This window comes from Myxine glutinosa, chromosome 12 (genome assembly GCF_964187855.1).
Source record: "Myxine glutinosa chromosome 12, kmMyxGlut1.1, whole genome shotgun sequence".
In the NCBI taxonomy this organism is placed as follows: Eukaryota; Metazoa; Chordata; class Myxini; order Myxiniformes; family Myxinidae; genus Myxine; species Myxine glutinosa.
Genome location: NC_136272.1, coordinates 103,037,223 through 103,056,515, shown reverse-complemented (window position 1 = coordinate 103,056,515; position 19,293 = coordinate 103,037,223). Strand labels below are relative to the sequence as shown.

Here is a 19,293-nt window from a genome sequence, read left to right as displayed (position 1 = left end):
ACAGGAAATTTTCACCATAGGTGCAACTCCACCTGTAGAATTTTATGATAATTTTGACGTCATAGGTCACGTGGTAGGGTGCTATCTTGTAAAAACCGAAAAATTTGCCCCTCTATATCTCCGAAAGCGCTGAATAGAAAAAATTGAGACATGGCTCATTGTAAAGAACTCTCCATGGGGAATAAAATATGTTAATGATGACGTCATAGGTGTCCCCATTATGACGTCATAATTCGACAAGTACAAAACTTCATCCGATCAAGATGAAATTTATTGAGCGTCATGTCGACATAAATTGATGTAGAAAAAAAATGACGACGTCATCGGTCACGTGTTTCGGCCGCTGTATTTGTTTTAACACAAAAGCCTTAAAAACCAATGAAAACATGTCCTGGCGAGGGTCTGCAATCTCTGATTGCTCTTTCTAGTTTACTTTGTGTTCCGGTCGCAATGGTCAGACAGAAACTGCACACAGGAGTTTAAACAAACGCATTTTTCCTCGGTTTCTCTATTTATTTGTGCTATTTGTTTTACTAAGTGAATCGCAAGCCTTTCCGATGAACTCGAGTGGATAATACACATGAACAAACAACAAAGCAAACAAATCTGATAGGTGACTGCATCGGCGGCCAGCGTTTCGGACCCGATTTTCACGGGTCGCCTCGAGCCCTCATTATCCACCAGCTCTCGACAGCGACGCAGTCTTGGGAAATTTTTTTTCATTTTCACGAGCATTTGGCGCATTCTCTCCGAGGGCTGAGAGACTCGTTGAACCCTCGAGCACACACTTGGAGTTGCGTTTCCCAGCACAGCGAACACTAACCCTTTAGCCACCATGACCTTCTCTCTTTGAATCCAGACATTTGACTCAGGAATTCCCAAATCACCAACCTATTGTAACATCTCCCTCCTCTCCCCATCCCAATTTAAAAAAATAATCCAATTGTGCCCTCACAAACCAACTGCATCATGCATTCAATGAGGGACAGCATCAATGAGGCAAGAGCAATTGATAGAAAATAAATAAATAAACAAATGATGCACTTCCTTAATAGAAGTTTGATACCTAGCGTTCCAATCTAACCTCTTGGGTCATGGTGTGACAAACCCAGGTTCAAATCGCCTACACCATATGTTTGTCCATTGTATACTAATATCTTTGTAATCCTTACAATAGTACATGGATGGATGTCTGTGTACATACTTTGTCCTGTGTGGGATTTTTATACAAACTACTCCTTGAGATTTAAGCAGGTATTCAAAAAACAAAACAGAATGATCACAAATATTTTTATAATTAATGCTGCTATTTAGAATCATGGGAAGAGCATCGCATTGTCCCAAATAGGAATAATATTTAGGCACCCATTATACATGCTTTCATCCGCAGCTCAATGGAATACTGCTCCCCCCCTCTGGGCTGGTGCTCCTGCCTCACACCGAGCTCGGCTTCACGCTGTTGAAACCAAAGCTTTCAGAATCATTGGAATCTCCTGCGATGCAGCTAACTCCGAGGGCCTCGAAACTAATATGAGTTTAACTCACTCACCGCAGGCAGGTTGGTGGCCTTTCTGTCTTCTACCGACTCCTCTCCGGCCTTGCTCCCCCAGCTCTGTCTGTGCTGTGTCCCCCAAATATTCCTACAGGTCACACAAGATCTGCCAGCAACCCTCTTATGGTTAAACTGCCAAAATCAAGACTCTCTGCTCACCTTCACTCCTTCATTCCTCTTTTCTCCCGCCTCTGGAACAAACTCCCCCACTCCCTTCAATCCCACTCCTCCCTCCACGTCTTTAAAACAGCTGGTCACCACCATCTCTTATCTTCCCCCATCCAAAACCTTGATCTTTTCTACCCCCGCTAATTCACCCCAGATCCACTTTTTTTGAAATTCCAACTTCTTTCCTGGAAGTCCTTGCAGTGTCCATATGTTTTATACCTCTCCCACCTCCCACCCAAGCCCTCTCCCTCCCACAGTTCTCTCGATGTCCCTGCTCTCAAATGTTGTGTTTGTGTCCTTCCCCCTCTCTCCCCATCTTGTGTACCGCTCCCCTTATTTTGTGTGTCGGTTTGACTTGTTGTGTGATTAATGTTAGCTCTTTCACGACCTTCGATCTTGTATACAACAAAAATAAAAAATAAAAAATTATTATTATTATTATTATTATACCTTTTTTTTTTTCACAAGAACAAGACCACCGTTACACGACAATCTTTCACTCCGACACTCGACCGACAGCCATCCCGGCAACAATCCAAAATAACAAAGACACCCACAACTATAGCAGCACTTGGTAGAGCACATACCTCCCCCAGGCTGAACAGTTTACGTTTTGTACTCCACTGGTAGGCCGGATCTGAAACCGGAACTGAACCAAAATCCAATCGGCTTGTTCTTGTCACTCACCCAACTCATCCACCAAGTTTTGTCATAAGTCGTCCACATCCTTTTGAAATATAGTGCTATATATCGTTTTTGGGCCTTTCACTCAGTGGTGAAGAATCACTTTAAAAATTCTCATATCCAGATCCGGTTTAGAATCATCGAAATCCAATCATTTCGTCAGTGTCACATACCCAACCTCTTCACCAAATTTCTTCTGAATCATCCACAACTTTTTGAGATATCCTGTACACAAACAGACAGACAGACAGATAAACAAACATAACCTCCATCCACCTTCAGTGGCAGAGGTAACAACTCAAAATAACAAAAACACCCACAACAACAAAAGAACAAAACCCTACAACAACAAAAGAACAAAAACACCCACAACAACAAAAGAACAAAACCCTACAACAACAAAAGAACAAAAACACCCACAACAACAAAAGAACAAAAACACCCACAACAACAAAAGAACAAAAACACCCACAACAACAAAAGAACAAAAACCCTACAACAACAAAAGAACAAAAACCCTACAACAACAAAAGAACAAAAACACCCACAACAACAAAAGAACAAAAACCCTACAACAACAAAAGAACAAAAACACCCACAACAACAAAAGAACAAAAACCCTACAACAACAAAAGAACAAAAACACCCACAACAACAAAAGAACAAAAACACCCACAACAACAAAAGAACAAAAACCCTACAACAACAAAAGAACAAAAACACCCACAACAACAAAAGAACAAAAACCCTACAACAACAAAAGAACAAAAACCCTACAACAACAAAAGAACAAAAACCCTACAACAACAAAAGAACAAACAGGGTAAAACTGAGTTGTTGTCACCGAGTGCTTGGCTGTGTCAAAAGGAAAGGGCTGGTGGAAAGCTTTGGTTAAAAGTAAATAAATATAAATGAATCACATCATACTGTATCTAGTTTTAGATGCATTTTTGTGCGATGTGTGTGTGTGCACGTTTACTTTTTGACTTAAATGGACTCCTGAACCGCTGCATGGAATGAGTCAAGGTGGAATGATTTACAAAGATTTCACATCAACAAGACATTGGAGACATGAACCATTCATTGGTTTGTACCGACAATGTGGAATGTGTAGTTACACAGCTCACGTTGGGCTCGTGGAGCAATTCACCATGAATCATCCGTTACCTGTCTGATCCTCCGGATGAACAGTACGAGGAGGAGCCACAGCAGAATCCCGATGACGCCGGAGCAGAGCAGGACAATGGTGAGGTTGGACTGGTCATGCGTTCCTGTACAACAATAGGGCATGGAAGTCTCAATAGTAATCTCCAAATGTTTACCAGAAGGTTCAATTACCATTTACATTATCCCTTCCTCATTGAGGCCAAACCTCATCCATTAGACCATGCACCCATTATACATGCAAGTTCATGATGCACTGTGACGCCTTATCAAGAAAAAGTCAAATCTGAACAATCCGGTGCCATCCATCACTCTTTCATTTGAGGTCATAAAAAATGAGATAAAGAGAGAAAAGGGAGTTTGTAGGAGTCGTGGGGACCGAAGGGAAGGAATTTTGAGAGATCAGAATAAAAGGAGAGGAGGAGGCATGCGGGGAACATATGGGAGGGGATAAAATTCCTCCATAAATGCATATGTAACTAGTAAATGTGATATGACATGAATGCATCAATGGATATGCCTGCCCCCACGTTAGCCATCAACCCACTATTACGTTTGATCTCAATTAAAGGTCACATGAGAGAATTGGGAGAGTTAGGAGAGATAAATAGAAGAGAGAAAACATCAGTTACTTCAAAAACTCAAGTTATGATCTGCAAAATGCTTTTCAAAGGGCATATGACCTTTGACCTGTGGAACCCAAAATTGAAATGAATTCATCTTTGTATCGCAGTCCATAATTGTGCCAGGTTTGGTTGAAATTCCTTCAGTAGTTCACAAGTTACCGTGGTAATGATAATCTGCTACGCACGCATGGACAAACACACAGCCACACGGACAACATTAAAACATCACGCCACCAAACACATAATGCCTTCCATAGCAGCCCACATATAGAGTTGACCATGTGAAAAACAGATGTAAGCAGGTAACCTTCAGTGATTGGCCATATATTTCTATGGTATACTATACTTGAAATATCACGTAATCTGGTTGCTCGTGGGACTTCAAACAAAAGTGAGACTATTCTAATTTCGCTCATACATGCATAATAGGCGTTTCCCTTCCTATATATATATATGGTCCTTCGTTTCGGAGTAGTTAGCTCCCAAATAATAATCAAAATAATAATACCGATGAGAAATCCGAAAAAAATAAAAAATAATTTTTTAAATCAAAAATAAAGAAATATATATATATTCTTTATTATATTTTATATTTATATATATAAAAAAAGTTTTGGTACTTTGTTTGTCTGCACGCGCTAATCTCCTGAATGGCGAAACATAGGAAACCTCTGAAACAAAAAATGTCGGGACGGGCCCCGGGAAGGTTATAGGCAAGGTGGCGAGGCCGCCTCGGTCGGGCTGGGCCCATTTCACAATTAAAAGCTGAGCTGAATTATAGTAGTCAATCTTCTACGGCCGCGAGTAAAAGCTGAATTATAGTAGTAAGACCTATGTACAGAAGATTAAATTCATTCAAAAAGAACCCGGGCAACGCCGGGTGCATTCAGCTGGTTGGTATATATATATATATATATATTGTTACGGATTCGTCACTTCCGTTGTTGTGGTTTTCACCCACTTGACATATTTCTGATATTATGTACTATTATTATCTTCAAAAGGTTTAGTATACATGAACAATTATCAAAAGTGAAAAAGGTTAACTTTAAATGATACAGGAAACCGAACCGGAAGACGACAGTGGTGAAGAGGAAGAGGCACGGCGAGAAAAAGTCGGACAAGACGGGTGACGTCGAGCTCCGTAGCGAGCATTGTCTAACGAAGGTCGCGAGGGAATTTTGAGTTCCTTTAAAGGACATCCTGCAATAGGTATTACCGCTGGGATTGAGAAATCTGCGTAGTCAGGTTTAGGCTGAGATTCCGACGAATCCTTGCCTGGCCGGATCGACTCAAGCAAGAGCCGTCGGCCATTTTGAACCTCGGGCTTCGTTCACCGACAAAGGTTTTACTACGCATCGGCTCTTCTCAACATCCTATCGTCTGTCGGGGTGTGTGTGTGCGACCGCTTCGTCTCCAATTACGTTGCGGTTTGCTGTGTGAGCTGTGAACGCGCACGTCTGGATCGCGCCTTTGGGATTTCCCTTTCCGACGCCAGTTTGCTTCTGGTTGGACCACGTGACGGTCCACGCTGTACCCCATCGCCTCATCGCCTCTTAGCCTCATCACTACACGCTGGAGCGAATCAACTTCGCCTTGGAGAAGGTTATAGAGACATTGAGGAGTGTCCTTTTTCACTCACTTGGAGCGCAGTGAGTTATCTGACTTTAGTTGATGGTACCATCCTAAGACATATAGAGTGCACTCTGGATTGCTATTGGTTGTACCGTTATTCTTGTGTGTGGTTTTTAATACAACATTTGTCCGTTTAAAATCATTGGTGTGGTTTCACGGTTGATTTCTAACACAGAATAACATTTTTCTGCCGTGGCTCCTCTCGGGGTTCGGAGGTATACCGAGACCAGGAGGTCGGGGAGGAACACGTAACAACATATATATATATATATATATATATATATATATATATATATATATATATATATATATATATATATATATATATATATATATATATGTATATATATATGTATATATATATGTATATATATATGTATATATATATGTGTGTATATATATATATATATATATATATATATATGTATATATATATGTGTGTGTATATATATATATATATATATATATGTATATATATACAGTGAAACCTTGACTTACGAGTTTAATTCGTTCTGTGACCGAGCTCGTAACTCAATTTGCTCGTTTCTCAAATTAAATTTCCCCATTAAAATGAATTGAAATGCTATTAATCCGTTCCAGCCCGCCAAAAACCACACCAATTTTTTTTTAAATATACAGTATATATAAAAATATCTCGCGCTTTATATTTCACCTGTATGCAGCATACAAGTTGGCAGGATGGCCTGGACTGGAGGTACGCACACTTGACTCTAAACTGTCCAGCCTGGGTTTGAATCCTGACCCAGCTATAACCTGTCATGTCGGTGTTTCACAGGCAGGGTGATTCATCAATGTGTGTACCGCTAAACTGGGCGCCCCGTTTGCGTCCCATTAGTTGTTGGATGTTAAGGATCTCACAGTGTTTTCCACAAAGAGAAGGCGAGCTATCGCCGGCACTCTGAACAAGTTGTGGCCTGGCATGCTCTTCTCCTCTGCCGTTATATACATCCTCCTCGGCATCTTTTTCCAGAAGAGCCCTGTCTCGTCACAGTTGAAGATTTGCTGGGGGATGTATCGTTCGGCTTCTATCAGTTCGGCAAAAGTTATAATAAAATCTTCAGCTGCCTTCACATCCGAGCTTGCTGCCTCACCATGCCTGACGACGGAGTGAATGCCGGTCCTCTTCTTAAAATTATCAAACCATCCCCGACTGGCTTTGAATGACTCTTCCGATGCCTCGTCCGTTGATGTTCCCGCCGTCTGCTGCACCAAATCCCCGTACATGTCTCGGGCCTTCTCACAGATGATGCTCTCGGTCACGGTATCTCCCGCGAGCTGCTTCTCCGTCAACCACACAAACAACAACTTCTCCATCTCTTCATGGATAGAGGTCCGGAGCTTTGAAATAATCGTAACGCCCTTGGCTGGCGTTATAGCCTTTATCGACTCCTTCTGCTTCAAAATCGTACATATCGTAGAAGTACTACGATCGTACTGCCTCGCCAAGTCGACAACACGCACACCTCGCTCATGTTTTTCGACGATTGCGTGTTTTATATCCAAGCACATCATCCTCTTCTTCTTCTCAGTACTGCCCTTGGCACTCGATTTCTTAGGACCCATGGTTAAAACTAAGAAATTTTCCAAAATAACCAAAATGCGAAAACAAAGCAGCAGCGATATACGGCAGAGATGCTTGCATGGCAAGATAACCACGTGACCGGAACCCACCTGGTGGCGGGTGGCGTAAGCTCGTAACTCAGATCTCGGCTTGCATCTCAAAGCAAAAAACCGCCCGAGCGACGGCTCGTATCTCGGAAAACTCGTAAGTTGGTGCACTCGTAAGTCAAGGTTTCACTATATATATATATATATATATATATATATATATATATATATATATATATATATATATATATATATATATATATATATATGCTCAAAACACACCTGGTCACAAGTGTGCCCGCACTGACCGGGTCCTCAGTCGAGGTCCTCAGCATCATCCCGTTTCGGCCTTTCAACCTCGACATGGTCAGCTAAGGTGGGCCAGCAGGGGCACATACACATCCACATGCAGTAACTACACCTGGATGCGTACATACCCCCACCCCCAGCCAGTGCGAACGCAGACTACAACAGCAACACCTCCACATCCAGAATCCACAGCACCAAACAAACATGGTGGAACACTCAAACACCCACCTTTATACCCTTCACCATTCACCAACAAAACACACCAGATCATTCATACACACATCCACACACATACACACACAACACCAACCAACCACCTACACGTACAACCTACACCACTAAACATACAAAAAACACACACACTCATGCAAAAATTCATTCATGCAAAAATACACACCCTCACCCACTCACTCACATACACAAAATAAGAAATAACAATAGTAAGAAAAACAAACAAACAAACAAACAAACAAACAAAAAAACACACACAACCAACCACCTACCCTTACCAACATGCACCACTCATGCAAACATGCAAAACCATTCATGCAAAACCACACCCACTCATGACCCACTCCTGCAACACACACACACACACACACACACACACACACACACACACACACACACACACCTTCATTTCTATTCTGTAACCTCAACCTACACCGTTCCACATGCCTCCATAAATTCCTCCATATCCAAGGTGAGCCTTTCAAGTCAACCTGGGCAACTTTGTCACACATCCTCCTTCTTTCTGTACCACACACTCCAAGCCGTGCAAGAAATGCAGAAAAGGAATTGCCAAAATATCCTCTACACCCCACCTCAAATGGCTGACAAGAAACTCGCCAGCCCTTCTCCCGACACTTTGCCTCCAGCTCACTGTACTTTCCTCTCTTCCTCTCATGCACTTCCTCTTTTCCCAGGGTACAGACAATACCCCTAAGATGACCTGTCTTGTTGCACCTGATCAGATGACAATGTCAGGCCGCAACCTTGTCACACATACAGTGCATTCAGAAAGTATTCAGACCCCTTCACTTTTTCACATTTTGTTATGTTGCAGCCTTATGCTGAAATCGTTTAAATTCATTTTTTTCCCCTCATCAATCTACACTCAATACCCCATAATGACAAAGAGAAAACAGGATTTTAGAAAGTTTTGCAAATTTATTAAAAAGAAAAAAACTGAAATATCACATTTACATAAGTATTCAGACCCTTTGCTATGACACTTGAAATTTAGCTCAGGTGCCTTCCATTTCTCTCGATCATCTTTGAGATGTTTCTACACCTTGACTGGAGGCCACCTATGGTAAATTCAATTGATTGGACATGATTTGGATAGGCACACACCTGTCTATATAAGGGCTCACAGCTGACAATGCATATCAGAGCAAAAACCAAGCCATGAGGTCGAAGGAACTGCCTGCAGAGCTCAGAGACAGGATTGTGTTGAGGCACAGATCTGGGGAAGCCTACAAAAAAAATCTCTGCTGCATTGAAGGTTCCCAAGAGCACAGTGGCCTCCATAATTCTTAAATGGAAGAAGTTTGGAACAACCTGGACTCTTCCTGGAGCTGGCCGCCGGCCAAACTGAGCAATTGGGGGACCGTGTCCTTTGGTGGACCGTGTCCTTCCCACCGTGTCCAAGCACCTTTCTGTGCCTGACTGACTGCTTTCACATATCTCCCCTCCTCCTTTATTCTCACCTCCCTCTCAACCATCTTCCTTCTCTCTTTCACACATGCCTTTCCCCATCGCTCAAGCTTCATCCACCCCAAGCCATGCTTTCCGTGCTGTACCATCCCCATGACCTCCTCCTGTTGCAACCGCTCCTCCATCTCATTCATGTCTGCTCTAGCATTCCACTTCCGACTTCCCTTCTTCTCTGGGAGAGTATTCTTTACCACTGCATCACTTGAATCCCGCAACATCATGAACTCCCGCACCCTCACCACCTTAAACTCCTCGGTTAATGATGTCAAGGGAAACCGGAGTTTTCCACCTTGACCATAAAAGGCAATGTTCGTCAAAAAGCGTGGCACTCCCAACCACCTCCTCACAAACCCGCTCACCACAACCTCCATCCTCTCTACATGCCCAATCGCAATATCATACATCATCAATGGCCGCAATACTCATGGCATCAATCCAAAGTTCAAACACCACACCTTCATCTTACCTGGCAAACCACATCCATCAATCCTCTTCAAACCTCTCAAAAGCTTGTTCCTCACCTCCTCCACCCTTCCCACATCATTCAACTCCACTGTATACCGTCTTCCCAAACTCTTCACAGGGACCCCTGTCAATGATGGAACCACCTCCCCTCCCAGCATATATTTACATATATATACTGAAAAATATTTCACGGAAAACTTAAACAGGGTCTCCCCTCAGTATACTCTGTAAATTTGGTGTCCATTGGCCCAAGGATCTTGGAATAGTTACCGGACATAAAGAGAGACACTTTCGATTTTATTCATAAATCAATAGAATAAAAAAGGTGATTTACAAAAATATCTCCCATTCCAACCTTTGACGGTAACCACAGCTTTGCTTTCCACAGCTCCAAGGCGGTTTACTGCGATGCAAAGGTACTCTCCTGCCTCTTCCTCCTTCACCCTACTGATGTGGAGAACACCTTCATCAATGGCGATTGCTGGGGAGAAAGAAGATGAGGATTACGAGCCATACAATAAACTTACAGAATAAACTAGAATGGCACTCGGTGGAGTGAATAAAGCTGCCAGGCTGAATAGTCTACTTTTTGTATCCCACTGATAGGCCGGATCTGCATCCGGACATGAACCAAAATCGAATCAGATTAAACTTCTCACGTTCCCAACTCATTCACCAAGTTTTGTCAAAATCCGTCTATAACTTTTTGAGATATCGTGCGATCCAATAAATCCTTAAATATAGCCGTGGTTACGTTCATGGAAAATGCCACGATATTCAAATCCACGATAGTTAAAAGCAATTTCCTGGGAATAAGGTTTTTGGCCTTCAATAAAATATAGAGGAAGGTTGGTGACAGCCAAAAAAAATATCAGAATTGAAATAAACATGTAAACTAGAGCCCCACTCAGTAGAGCGCATACTCCCGCCGTGGGTCAAGTTGGAATAGTACGATTTCACAAAAGTTTGAGGGAGTAGTTCAGTGACAACACAAGACAGACACTGCACAGATATATATTTAGAATATGTAGAAGATAATGTTAAAAAAAAAAAAACAAGGCAATTTCACTTACATTTTCGGATTCAGCGTTCAATTCTATATAAGTGAGTGTATTTTGAGGCATGTGTGACTTCAAATAAAATTGTAAGCCAGAAAAACGTTCGTTTCATTCCTTCGGGATACAACATGTAAAACTGGGCCAAAGGCCCAAACGTCAAAACAAAACTCGCCCATTTTAAGTCGTGCAAGCTAATGCGACCACTCATTCTTCTGGGAAGAATCCCGTGCACATGCTTGTCACGTTTATAACTCACCTAAGTCTTTATAAGTACATCAAATACTGACACCGTGATTGACATTCGCTGAGGTAAATGTTGATATCTCTTCTGAGGTAAAAAAACAAAAAAAAAAGTTTTAAAGCGTTATACGTATCAAGTGATACATTTTATGAAACGGAGAAACCGAATACACACTTTGGTGGTTTTAAAATGACAGAATATGTCTTTATTAGAAAGAAGAAAAAAAGAACCTTGAAGACGACGCTGCTAATAAAATACACCGCTCTAACGCATAACCACGAGTTTAAACTACATTTACAACAAATATGAAAACTATTTTCATATCACAATGTTAAATATAGAATATATAGAAGATAATGTTAAAAAAAAAATGAGCCCTATCTTCCAATGGTAAACAATCCTTCAAAAAATTCCTGGCTCCGGAATAATATCCTGAGCTTCACCAAAAACTAATCAATTCTTCCTTATCCCAAGGACAATCATCCCCCCAACGTTCATCCAAATCCGTTCAGAACTTTTCCAGATATCTTGTTCACAAACACACGAACACACACACACGCATGGACACGATCGAATGCATTACTCCCTGGAGGGAGTAAATATATATAAATCAGCTTTGCAATGAAGTCTCCTGACTGTGTGTGTGCGTGTGTGTGTGTGTGTGTGTGTGTGTGTGTGTGTGTGTGTGTGTGTGTGTGTGTGTGTGTCACCCTCTCTCTCTCTCCCTCTGCCTCTGTCTCTGTGTCTCTCTCTCACCATACCTTCCTGAGCAAGGGTTATACTGGGTAGTTTGCCATTGCCTTGTAGTTAGGTCAGGGATTTGTAAAAAAAAATCAGGTTGCTGAGGTTTTTTCAGGTTTTCAGGTTGCATTTGAGGGACGGCACTCACATTGATGAATCACCCTGCCTGTGATACACCGACCGGGATGACAGTTTAAATCTCGAATAGGGATTCGAACCCAGACTGGTCAACTTAGAGGTGAGTGTGTGTACATCTAGGCCATCCTGCCCCTTGAGAAGATATGGATATAGAAAGTTTTTGTTTCCAATTGAACGGAATAGAAATTTAAAAAATTAGAAGAAAAAAAAAACAAAGAAGGAATAAAAGAGGGCTGCATTAAAATAGAGATGGGGCAAAAGTGAAGGGGTTATTCATTTCCAACTCTTCATCTATCTATAATTCCAGCAATGTCTGTGTGTCTGTGTGTCTGTGTGTCTGTGTGTCTGTGTGTCTGTGTGTCTGTGTGTCTGTGTGTCTGTGTGTCTGTGACCGCTGTTTCTCGACAACCACGGGTCCGATATACTTGAAACTTGCCAGGTATATTGCTGGGGACCCGAGGATGTGCCTTTTCAAGGTTTCATATTAATCGGACAATTACTTACCGAGCTATGTCCAAAAAACGCTTCAACCAATCAGAGAGCAGCGAGCTATCACGTGTGCCGAACGTGGCGATCAGACTCTGCCTCGGACGGCACATTTGACAGCGTATTCATTTATTTCACGTTGGAAAACTATGTTGCCGTTAAACTATGTTTTAAAACGAATTCAAACTGCGATTAAATTAAAACGATTCATCCTAACTGCGATTTGCGAACTTCCGGACAGTGACGACTTATCTTCCGGCAGCCAATCACAGAACGCTCTGTTGCGTAGGCGTGGCCGATGTGAGACGAGCGGAGCTGAGCGCGTTACGAGCTGACCGCCATTACGGTACGTAATTCGATTTCTTATGCGCATTATTTCTCCCAATTCAGTCAGAGCGAAGGGCGGAAGCGAAGAGCGTTGTTTTTTTTGTTTACGGGCGTACGGGCGGGGTAGAGCGTACGGGTAGCGTTTTTTTTTTTTTTTGGCCACGGAACGGGCACCCACGTACGGGCAATGCCCTAGTTCCTTTTAATTTAACACAAACACTGTGCCACTGAAAACATGCATACAGTGTATACAATCCTTTATTCTCATCTATTCCCATTAAATCTCTCATCTTCCAAGTGTTACATATTTATGTGAATGTATGTGAATTACCATTCAGGTCTTTGCTTATCCGTGTGTAGTATATTAAGTTGTTGTGTAGTTGTTGTGGTTGGAGGGTCAGGAGCCCTTCTGAGGGAGTGGCCGGAAACGGAAGTGACCGGAAACGGAAGAGAAAAAGACACGAGGAAAAAAGGACGAGTATTATTCTTCCTCGCCCCGCTCCGACAAAAGGTGGGATCGACCTTGCGCTGCGTGGAACAGCGGCGTTCCGAAGCCTGTCTGGCGAGAGGAATTACCGGAACGTGTACCTGCCCGGTGGAGACGTCAAGTTGACGTGGGGCCGTGCATCGAACCCGCGTCTGGCCTCGTTCGCGGCACCGTCCAAACAGACGCGTGCGGGTCGCACGTTGGGGCCTAACGCGCCTTGCAAGCAGCGTGGGGTTTGGCTTGCTCTACCGTATCCGCTTCGCGTGGCCACGAGGGGCTGCAGCCTCGGTGCCTGGTACGATACCTGCCCGGTGGAAAAACGTCCACCCGGGGTTCGTTCAACCGCCCGAGAGCGGCGACGGCGACCATCATCTTGGTCAGGAGGGGCCCAGAGACATTGTGCGGGACCGAGACCAAAAGGGTGTCGTGAGTACTCACCGGGACACACATGTATAAGATGGCCATCTTAATCCTAGGGAATTGATTGTGAATTGGGAATTGGTGATGATTGTGTATTGTTGATTGCTCGGGGAAAATCTCCGTGGTTGTGTCATTGAAATATTGTTGATGGTTGTGTATTGTTGATTGCTCGGGAAAAATCTCCGTGGTTGTGTCATTGAAATTGTATGGTATCATTACCATTGGAAATATATCCTTGAACATCAGTTGTCTCCTGGGTTAAATTCATATGGATTGCGTGGCGAAAGCGCATATATAATACAGCTTGCTGGCGGAGTTCCTCTCACGGTCCGGGGGTCACCGAGACCAGGTATTCACCGAGGGGACCACGTAACAGAATTGGGGGCTCGTCCAAATTACGATTTGCGGTTTCGCAATTGGGTCTACGTCCGGGATTTAAAATTGTATAAAATAATAAAATAATAATTTTTTTATTAATTAAAATTTATTAATTAATTATTAATTGGTAAAAAAAAAATTGAGAAATTGGGGTAAAGTCTTGGGTGGAGGTTAACAGGTGTTAACGATAGGCACCATGGCGTTTGTGGCACAGAACTTTGGGGTAACCCCGAGTGAGGCACAGTTCCGAGCGTTGCTAAAGTCGGACCTCTTGAAATTGGCCAAACACTTTAACTTGGAGGTCCGAACTAATTTGAGGAAGGCAGAGTTGCAGGCCACGGTGATACAATCTATGGTGGGATTAGGAACATGGGACGAGTTAGCCTGGGAGTGGCTACCCGAAGAACCAGAAGACGTTGAGCTCCGGAAACTGGAGTTGCAATTACGGAGCCAGGAACGGATTAAAGAAGAAGAAAGGAAAGCAGAAAAGGAAAGAGCAGAAGAAGAAAGGAAAGCAGAAGAGAGGAGGGAAGAGAAACAAGTGGAGGAAAGGAGAGTGGAACGAGAACTCCAGGAAAGGTTAAAAGAAGAAGAAAGGAAAGCAGAAGCGAGGAGAGAAGAGAAACAAGCAGAGGAAAGGAGAGTGGAACGAGAACTCCAGGAAAGGTTAAAAGAAGAAGAAAGGAAAGCAGAAGCGAGGAGAGAAGAGAAGCAAGCAGAGGAAAGGAGAGTGGAACGAGAACTCCAGGAAAGGTTAAAAAAAGAAGAAAGGAAAGCAGAAGCAGAGGAAAGGAGAGTGGAACGAGAACTCCAGGAAAGGTTAGAAGGGAGAAAAGCAGAGGAGAGGAGAGCTGCAAGGGACCTCGAAGCAGAGGAGAGAAAAGCGGAAAGGGAATTAAAGGAACGTGACATGGAGCTTCAGCAAGAAATCAAATTCAAGGAGCTGGAGTTAATGAGAGAACGGGGAGAGGCACCACCCTTGCTGACGGGGTCGACACCTAACCAGAAAACCTGGGATGTGGGCAGACATGTGAGGCTGGTTCCACCGTTCAGTGAAAAGGAAGTCGCGAAATTTTTCCCACACTTTGAGAAAGTGGCTCGACAATTAAACTGGCCGGAGGAGGCCTGGACCATACTCGTGCAAAGTGTGCTGGTGGGGAAAGCTCAGGAAATTTATTCGGCGCTACCAATGGACCAATGTGCAGATTATGAGGTACTGAAGAAGCACATCCTCAAGGCCTATGAGTTGGTTCCGGAAGCTTACAGGCAAAAATTCAGGAATGCCAGGAAGAGGGAGAGTGAGACCCATGTGGAGTTTGCCAGAGTGAAAGAAAACATGTTTGATCGGTGGTGTGAGTCAAAAGGAGTCGGGAAAGACTTCGAGACATTGCGGGACTTGATCCTGGTGGAGGAATTCCAGCAGTGTGTCCACGAGGACATCAAAGTGTACCTGCAGGAAAAGAAGGTACCAAAGTTGTGGGACGCAGCCACCATGGCAGATGATTATGCCTTAACCCACCGAATAGGGGTCCACGAACCTAACTCCTCGCCTAGATCTCCGCAGGGGAGGTGGGGAACAGCAGGTGCGGAGAACGACCATACATGGCGGCGGCCTCGAGATGATTATGGGGACAACTATGATACCCCACCGGTTCGAAATCAGAGGGATGCGGGCCCAAGACAAACTTATAGTTCGGGGGGCCCGAGGCAGACCCCGAGTTTTTCCTCCGGGCCTACTTGCGCGTTTTGCAAGAAACCTGGACACTTGATGTCCAGTTGTTACCTCATGAAAAGGGACAACCCAGAGCGGAGTCCGACTATTACAACTCCGAATGCGATGGCTAGCGTAAGAAATCGCCATCAAAAGGGTTACCAACCATTTATTTCAGAGGGGTTTGTGTCACTGGATGGAGCCTCGACTAACCGGAGACCAGTTAGGATATTGAGGGACACAGGGGCCCATCAATCTTTAATGCTTGAAGGCATTTTGCCATGGTCCGAGGAGACGGCAACGGGGGATAGTGTTCGTTTACAGGGGATCGGGGGCGGTGTTAGTGCTCCCCTTCAGGTCATCCAGTTGGAGTCCGATTTGGTGTCAGGACCGGTCACCGTCCGTTTACAAGCCACGCTTCCTGTAGAGGGTGTATCTGTGGTTATCGGGAATGATTTGGCCGGGGGTCAAGTTTATGGTAACCTGAGGGTTGGTAAAGAGCCCAGCAGGGAAAATAACATCACACCAGCTCGGGATGGCGACCAAAGTGCCAAGTTATTTGTAGGGGGACTGAACTTCAAAACAGAGGAAGAAGTTCTGACCTCTGTCTTCAACAGATATGGGCCGCTGGTGGAAGTGCGGTTGGTAAGAGACTGGGAAACGCAACAGTCAAGAGGGTTCGGCTTTGTCACGTTTGCCAGCACAAAAGACGCCAGAGAGGCAGAGAAGAATTGGAATGGCAAGGATTTGGAGGGTCGGACCATAACAGTAGGGAAGGCATTTCGTAGGCGTCGAGAGGTCTACAGGAGAGGACAACTGGGCGGTAGTTTTGGTAGTGGCCGAGAAGGAGACCGCTATTCATGGGACTACAGGGACCAGTGATCCCACCCTAATTATTAGGAAAGTTCTGAGAAGTTGAAGCACTGAAGGCGGCGGAGCCGCCGAGCCAAGATTCCTACACGAATTAACCGTGAACGCCGTTCCTAAAGGCGCCCATGTAGAGAACTTTCCTGCACGGACTAACCGTGAACTCCGCGTTCCTAAAGGCATCCATGTAGTGAATACTCGGCTTGGCCTCCCGGAAAAAGTGCTATCGAGTTGCTTAACTTTGGATCTTTGATCAACCCCTTAACCTTCATTCCCAAGAAACTGACGGTCAAAGTCAGAGGGTCATGAGATGGAGTTTGATTTGGCAGGGACAATGTCGTTGTTGGTACTTAGTCCAGAGGGAGTAATCTGGAGGGGTTGTGGTGAAATTTTGGTTGCTTTATTTTTAAGTGATAACTGTGCCCGGGGGGAACGGATAATGTGGGGGGGGTTGAGTTATCTGGTTTGTTTCTCCAAATTGGCCGGCAAAGAAAGTTTTCGCTGGGTTCAAACTTTCTTTCTTGAAGGGGGGGAGTGTTACATATTTATGTGAATGTATGTGAATTACCATTCAGGTCTTTGCTTATCCGTGTGTAGTATATTAAGTTGTTGTGTAGTTGTTGTGGTTGGAGGGTCAGGAGCCCTTCTGAGGGAGTGGCCGGAAACGGAAGTGACCGGAAACGGTAGAGAAAAAGACACGAGGAAAAAAGGACGAGTATTATTCTTCCTCGCCCCGCTCCGACAAAAGGTGGGATCGACCTTGCGCTGCGTGGAACAGCGGCGTTCCGAAGCCTGTCTGGCGAGAGGAATTACCGGAACGTGTACCTGCCCGGTGGAGACGTCAAGTTGACGTGGGGCCGTGCATCGAACCCGCGTCTGGCCTCGTTCGCGGCACCGTCCAAACAGACGCGTGCGGGTCGCACGTTGGGGCCTAACGCGCCTTGCAAGCGGCGTGGGGTTTGGCTTGCTCTACCGTATCCGCTTCGCGTGGCCACGAGGGGCTGCAGCCTCGGTGCCTGGTACGATACCTGCCCGGTGGAAAAACGTCCACCCGGGGTTCGTTCAACCGCCCGAGAGCGGCGACGGCGACCATCATCTTGGTCAGGAGGGGCCCAGAGACATTGTGCGGGACCGAGACCAAAAGGGTGTCGTGAGTACTCACCGGGACACACATGTATAAGATGGCCATCTTAATCCTAGGGAATTGATTGTGAATTGGGAATTGGTGATGATTGTGTATTGTTGATTGCTCGGGGAAAATCTCCGTGGTTGTGTCATTGAAATATTGTTGATGGTTGTGTATTGTTGATTGCTCGGGAAAAATCTCCGTGGTTGTGTCATTGAAATTGTATGGTATCATTACCATTGGAAATATATCCTTGAACATCAGTTGTCTCCTGGGTTAAATTCATATGGATTGCGTGGCGAAAGCGCATATATAATACAGCTTGCTGGCGGAGTTCCTCTCACGGTCCGGGGGTCACCGAGACCAGGTATTCACCGAGGGGACCACGTAACACAAGGTTTCCCTTTTCCCCACAGTTCACTAATATGCTTTATTACTCTGTTCCCATTTTCTTCATTTTCGTCCACCCTTCTGATTCCTCTACTTTTTTCAATACAATATACGGTTTTGCTACAAGGTGAGGCTGAAGGCAAATGGTTCCTGAATTATACTTGAATCAACCATTTCATGGACCATGACATGTTGTTAAACAATGTTAACTACAACACTTGGACTATTTCTAATAAATACATAAATAACTTACATTACAGATGCACAAGTGACGTGTTTGCTTGTAAGCAACTTTGCCAGAATGTTCTTGATATGGCAAAAATAATCTATAGATGTTTCGATGATGTTTTATATCTGTTCATTAGTTATACACAACTGCCAACGACAATATTATTACAGCACCACACAAAAATGTACATACACAGGACTACAACTTACCTGGCAGAGAAACCACCCCAAAGTCGGTTTCCATCCCAGACGACAAACTTTCTTTTCTCAAATTTGTTTCCCTTCCAACATCTGCAGGGAATCTTTACATTTTGAAATCCTTTTCTGATTGATTGGTGCATCAAATAGCACAACATGGTGTCATTTTTAATAAGAACGATGGGGGGTTTACTATAGTTTGCTCATTCATTGAATGATTGATGGAAACAAAATGGTGCTCATGACACACGTGACCAGAAACTTCTGGGATGCTCGTGTTGCTACTCATAGTGTATAGGGACTCCAGTCGTGAGGAGAAAAATCGGGATTGAGGTGGGAGAGATAAGAAAGAGTGTGGGGGAGAGAGGGAGATGAGAAAAGTTGTGTGGGGAGTGGGGTTGAGAAATGAGAAGAAGTGGGGAGGGTGGGAGATGAGAAAAAGTGGGTGCGGATATAAGTGAAAGGCAAGAAAAAGGGGTGAGAAAAAGGGGAGAGGAGAGGAAAGAAAAAGAGTATGGGGATAGGTGAGAAAAAGGGGGTTGGGAA

General features: G+C 44.2%; 1 protein-coding gene across 1 annotated transcript in view; it reads right to left on the bottom strand.

Annotated features, from left to right (window-relative positions):
• FLT1 (fms related receptor tyrosine kinase 1) overlaps window positions 1–19,293 on the bottom strand; it is a 132,357-nt gene that overhangs the window by 44,015 nt on the left and 69,049 nt on the right. Inside the window, exons 15-16 of the mRNA XM_078766147.1 lie at window positions 10,307–10,432; window positions 3,572–3,675 (exon numbers count right to left, since the gene is read on the bottom strand). Of these exons, the coding sequence (XP_078622273.1) occupies window positions 3,572–3,675; window positions 10,307–10,432 (230 nt within the window). The remainder of the gene's footprint in view (window positions 1–3,571; window positions 3,676–10,306; window positions 10,433–19,293) is intronic.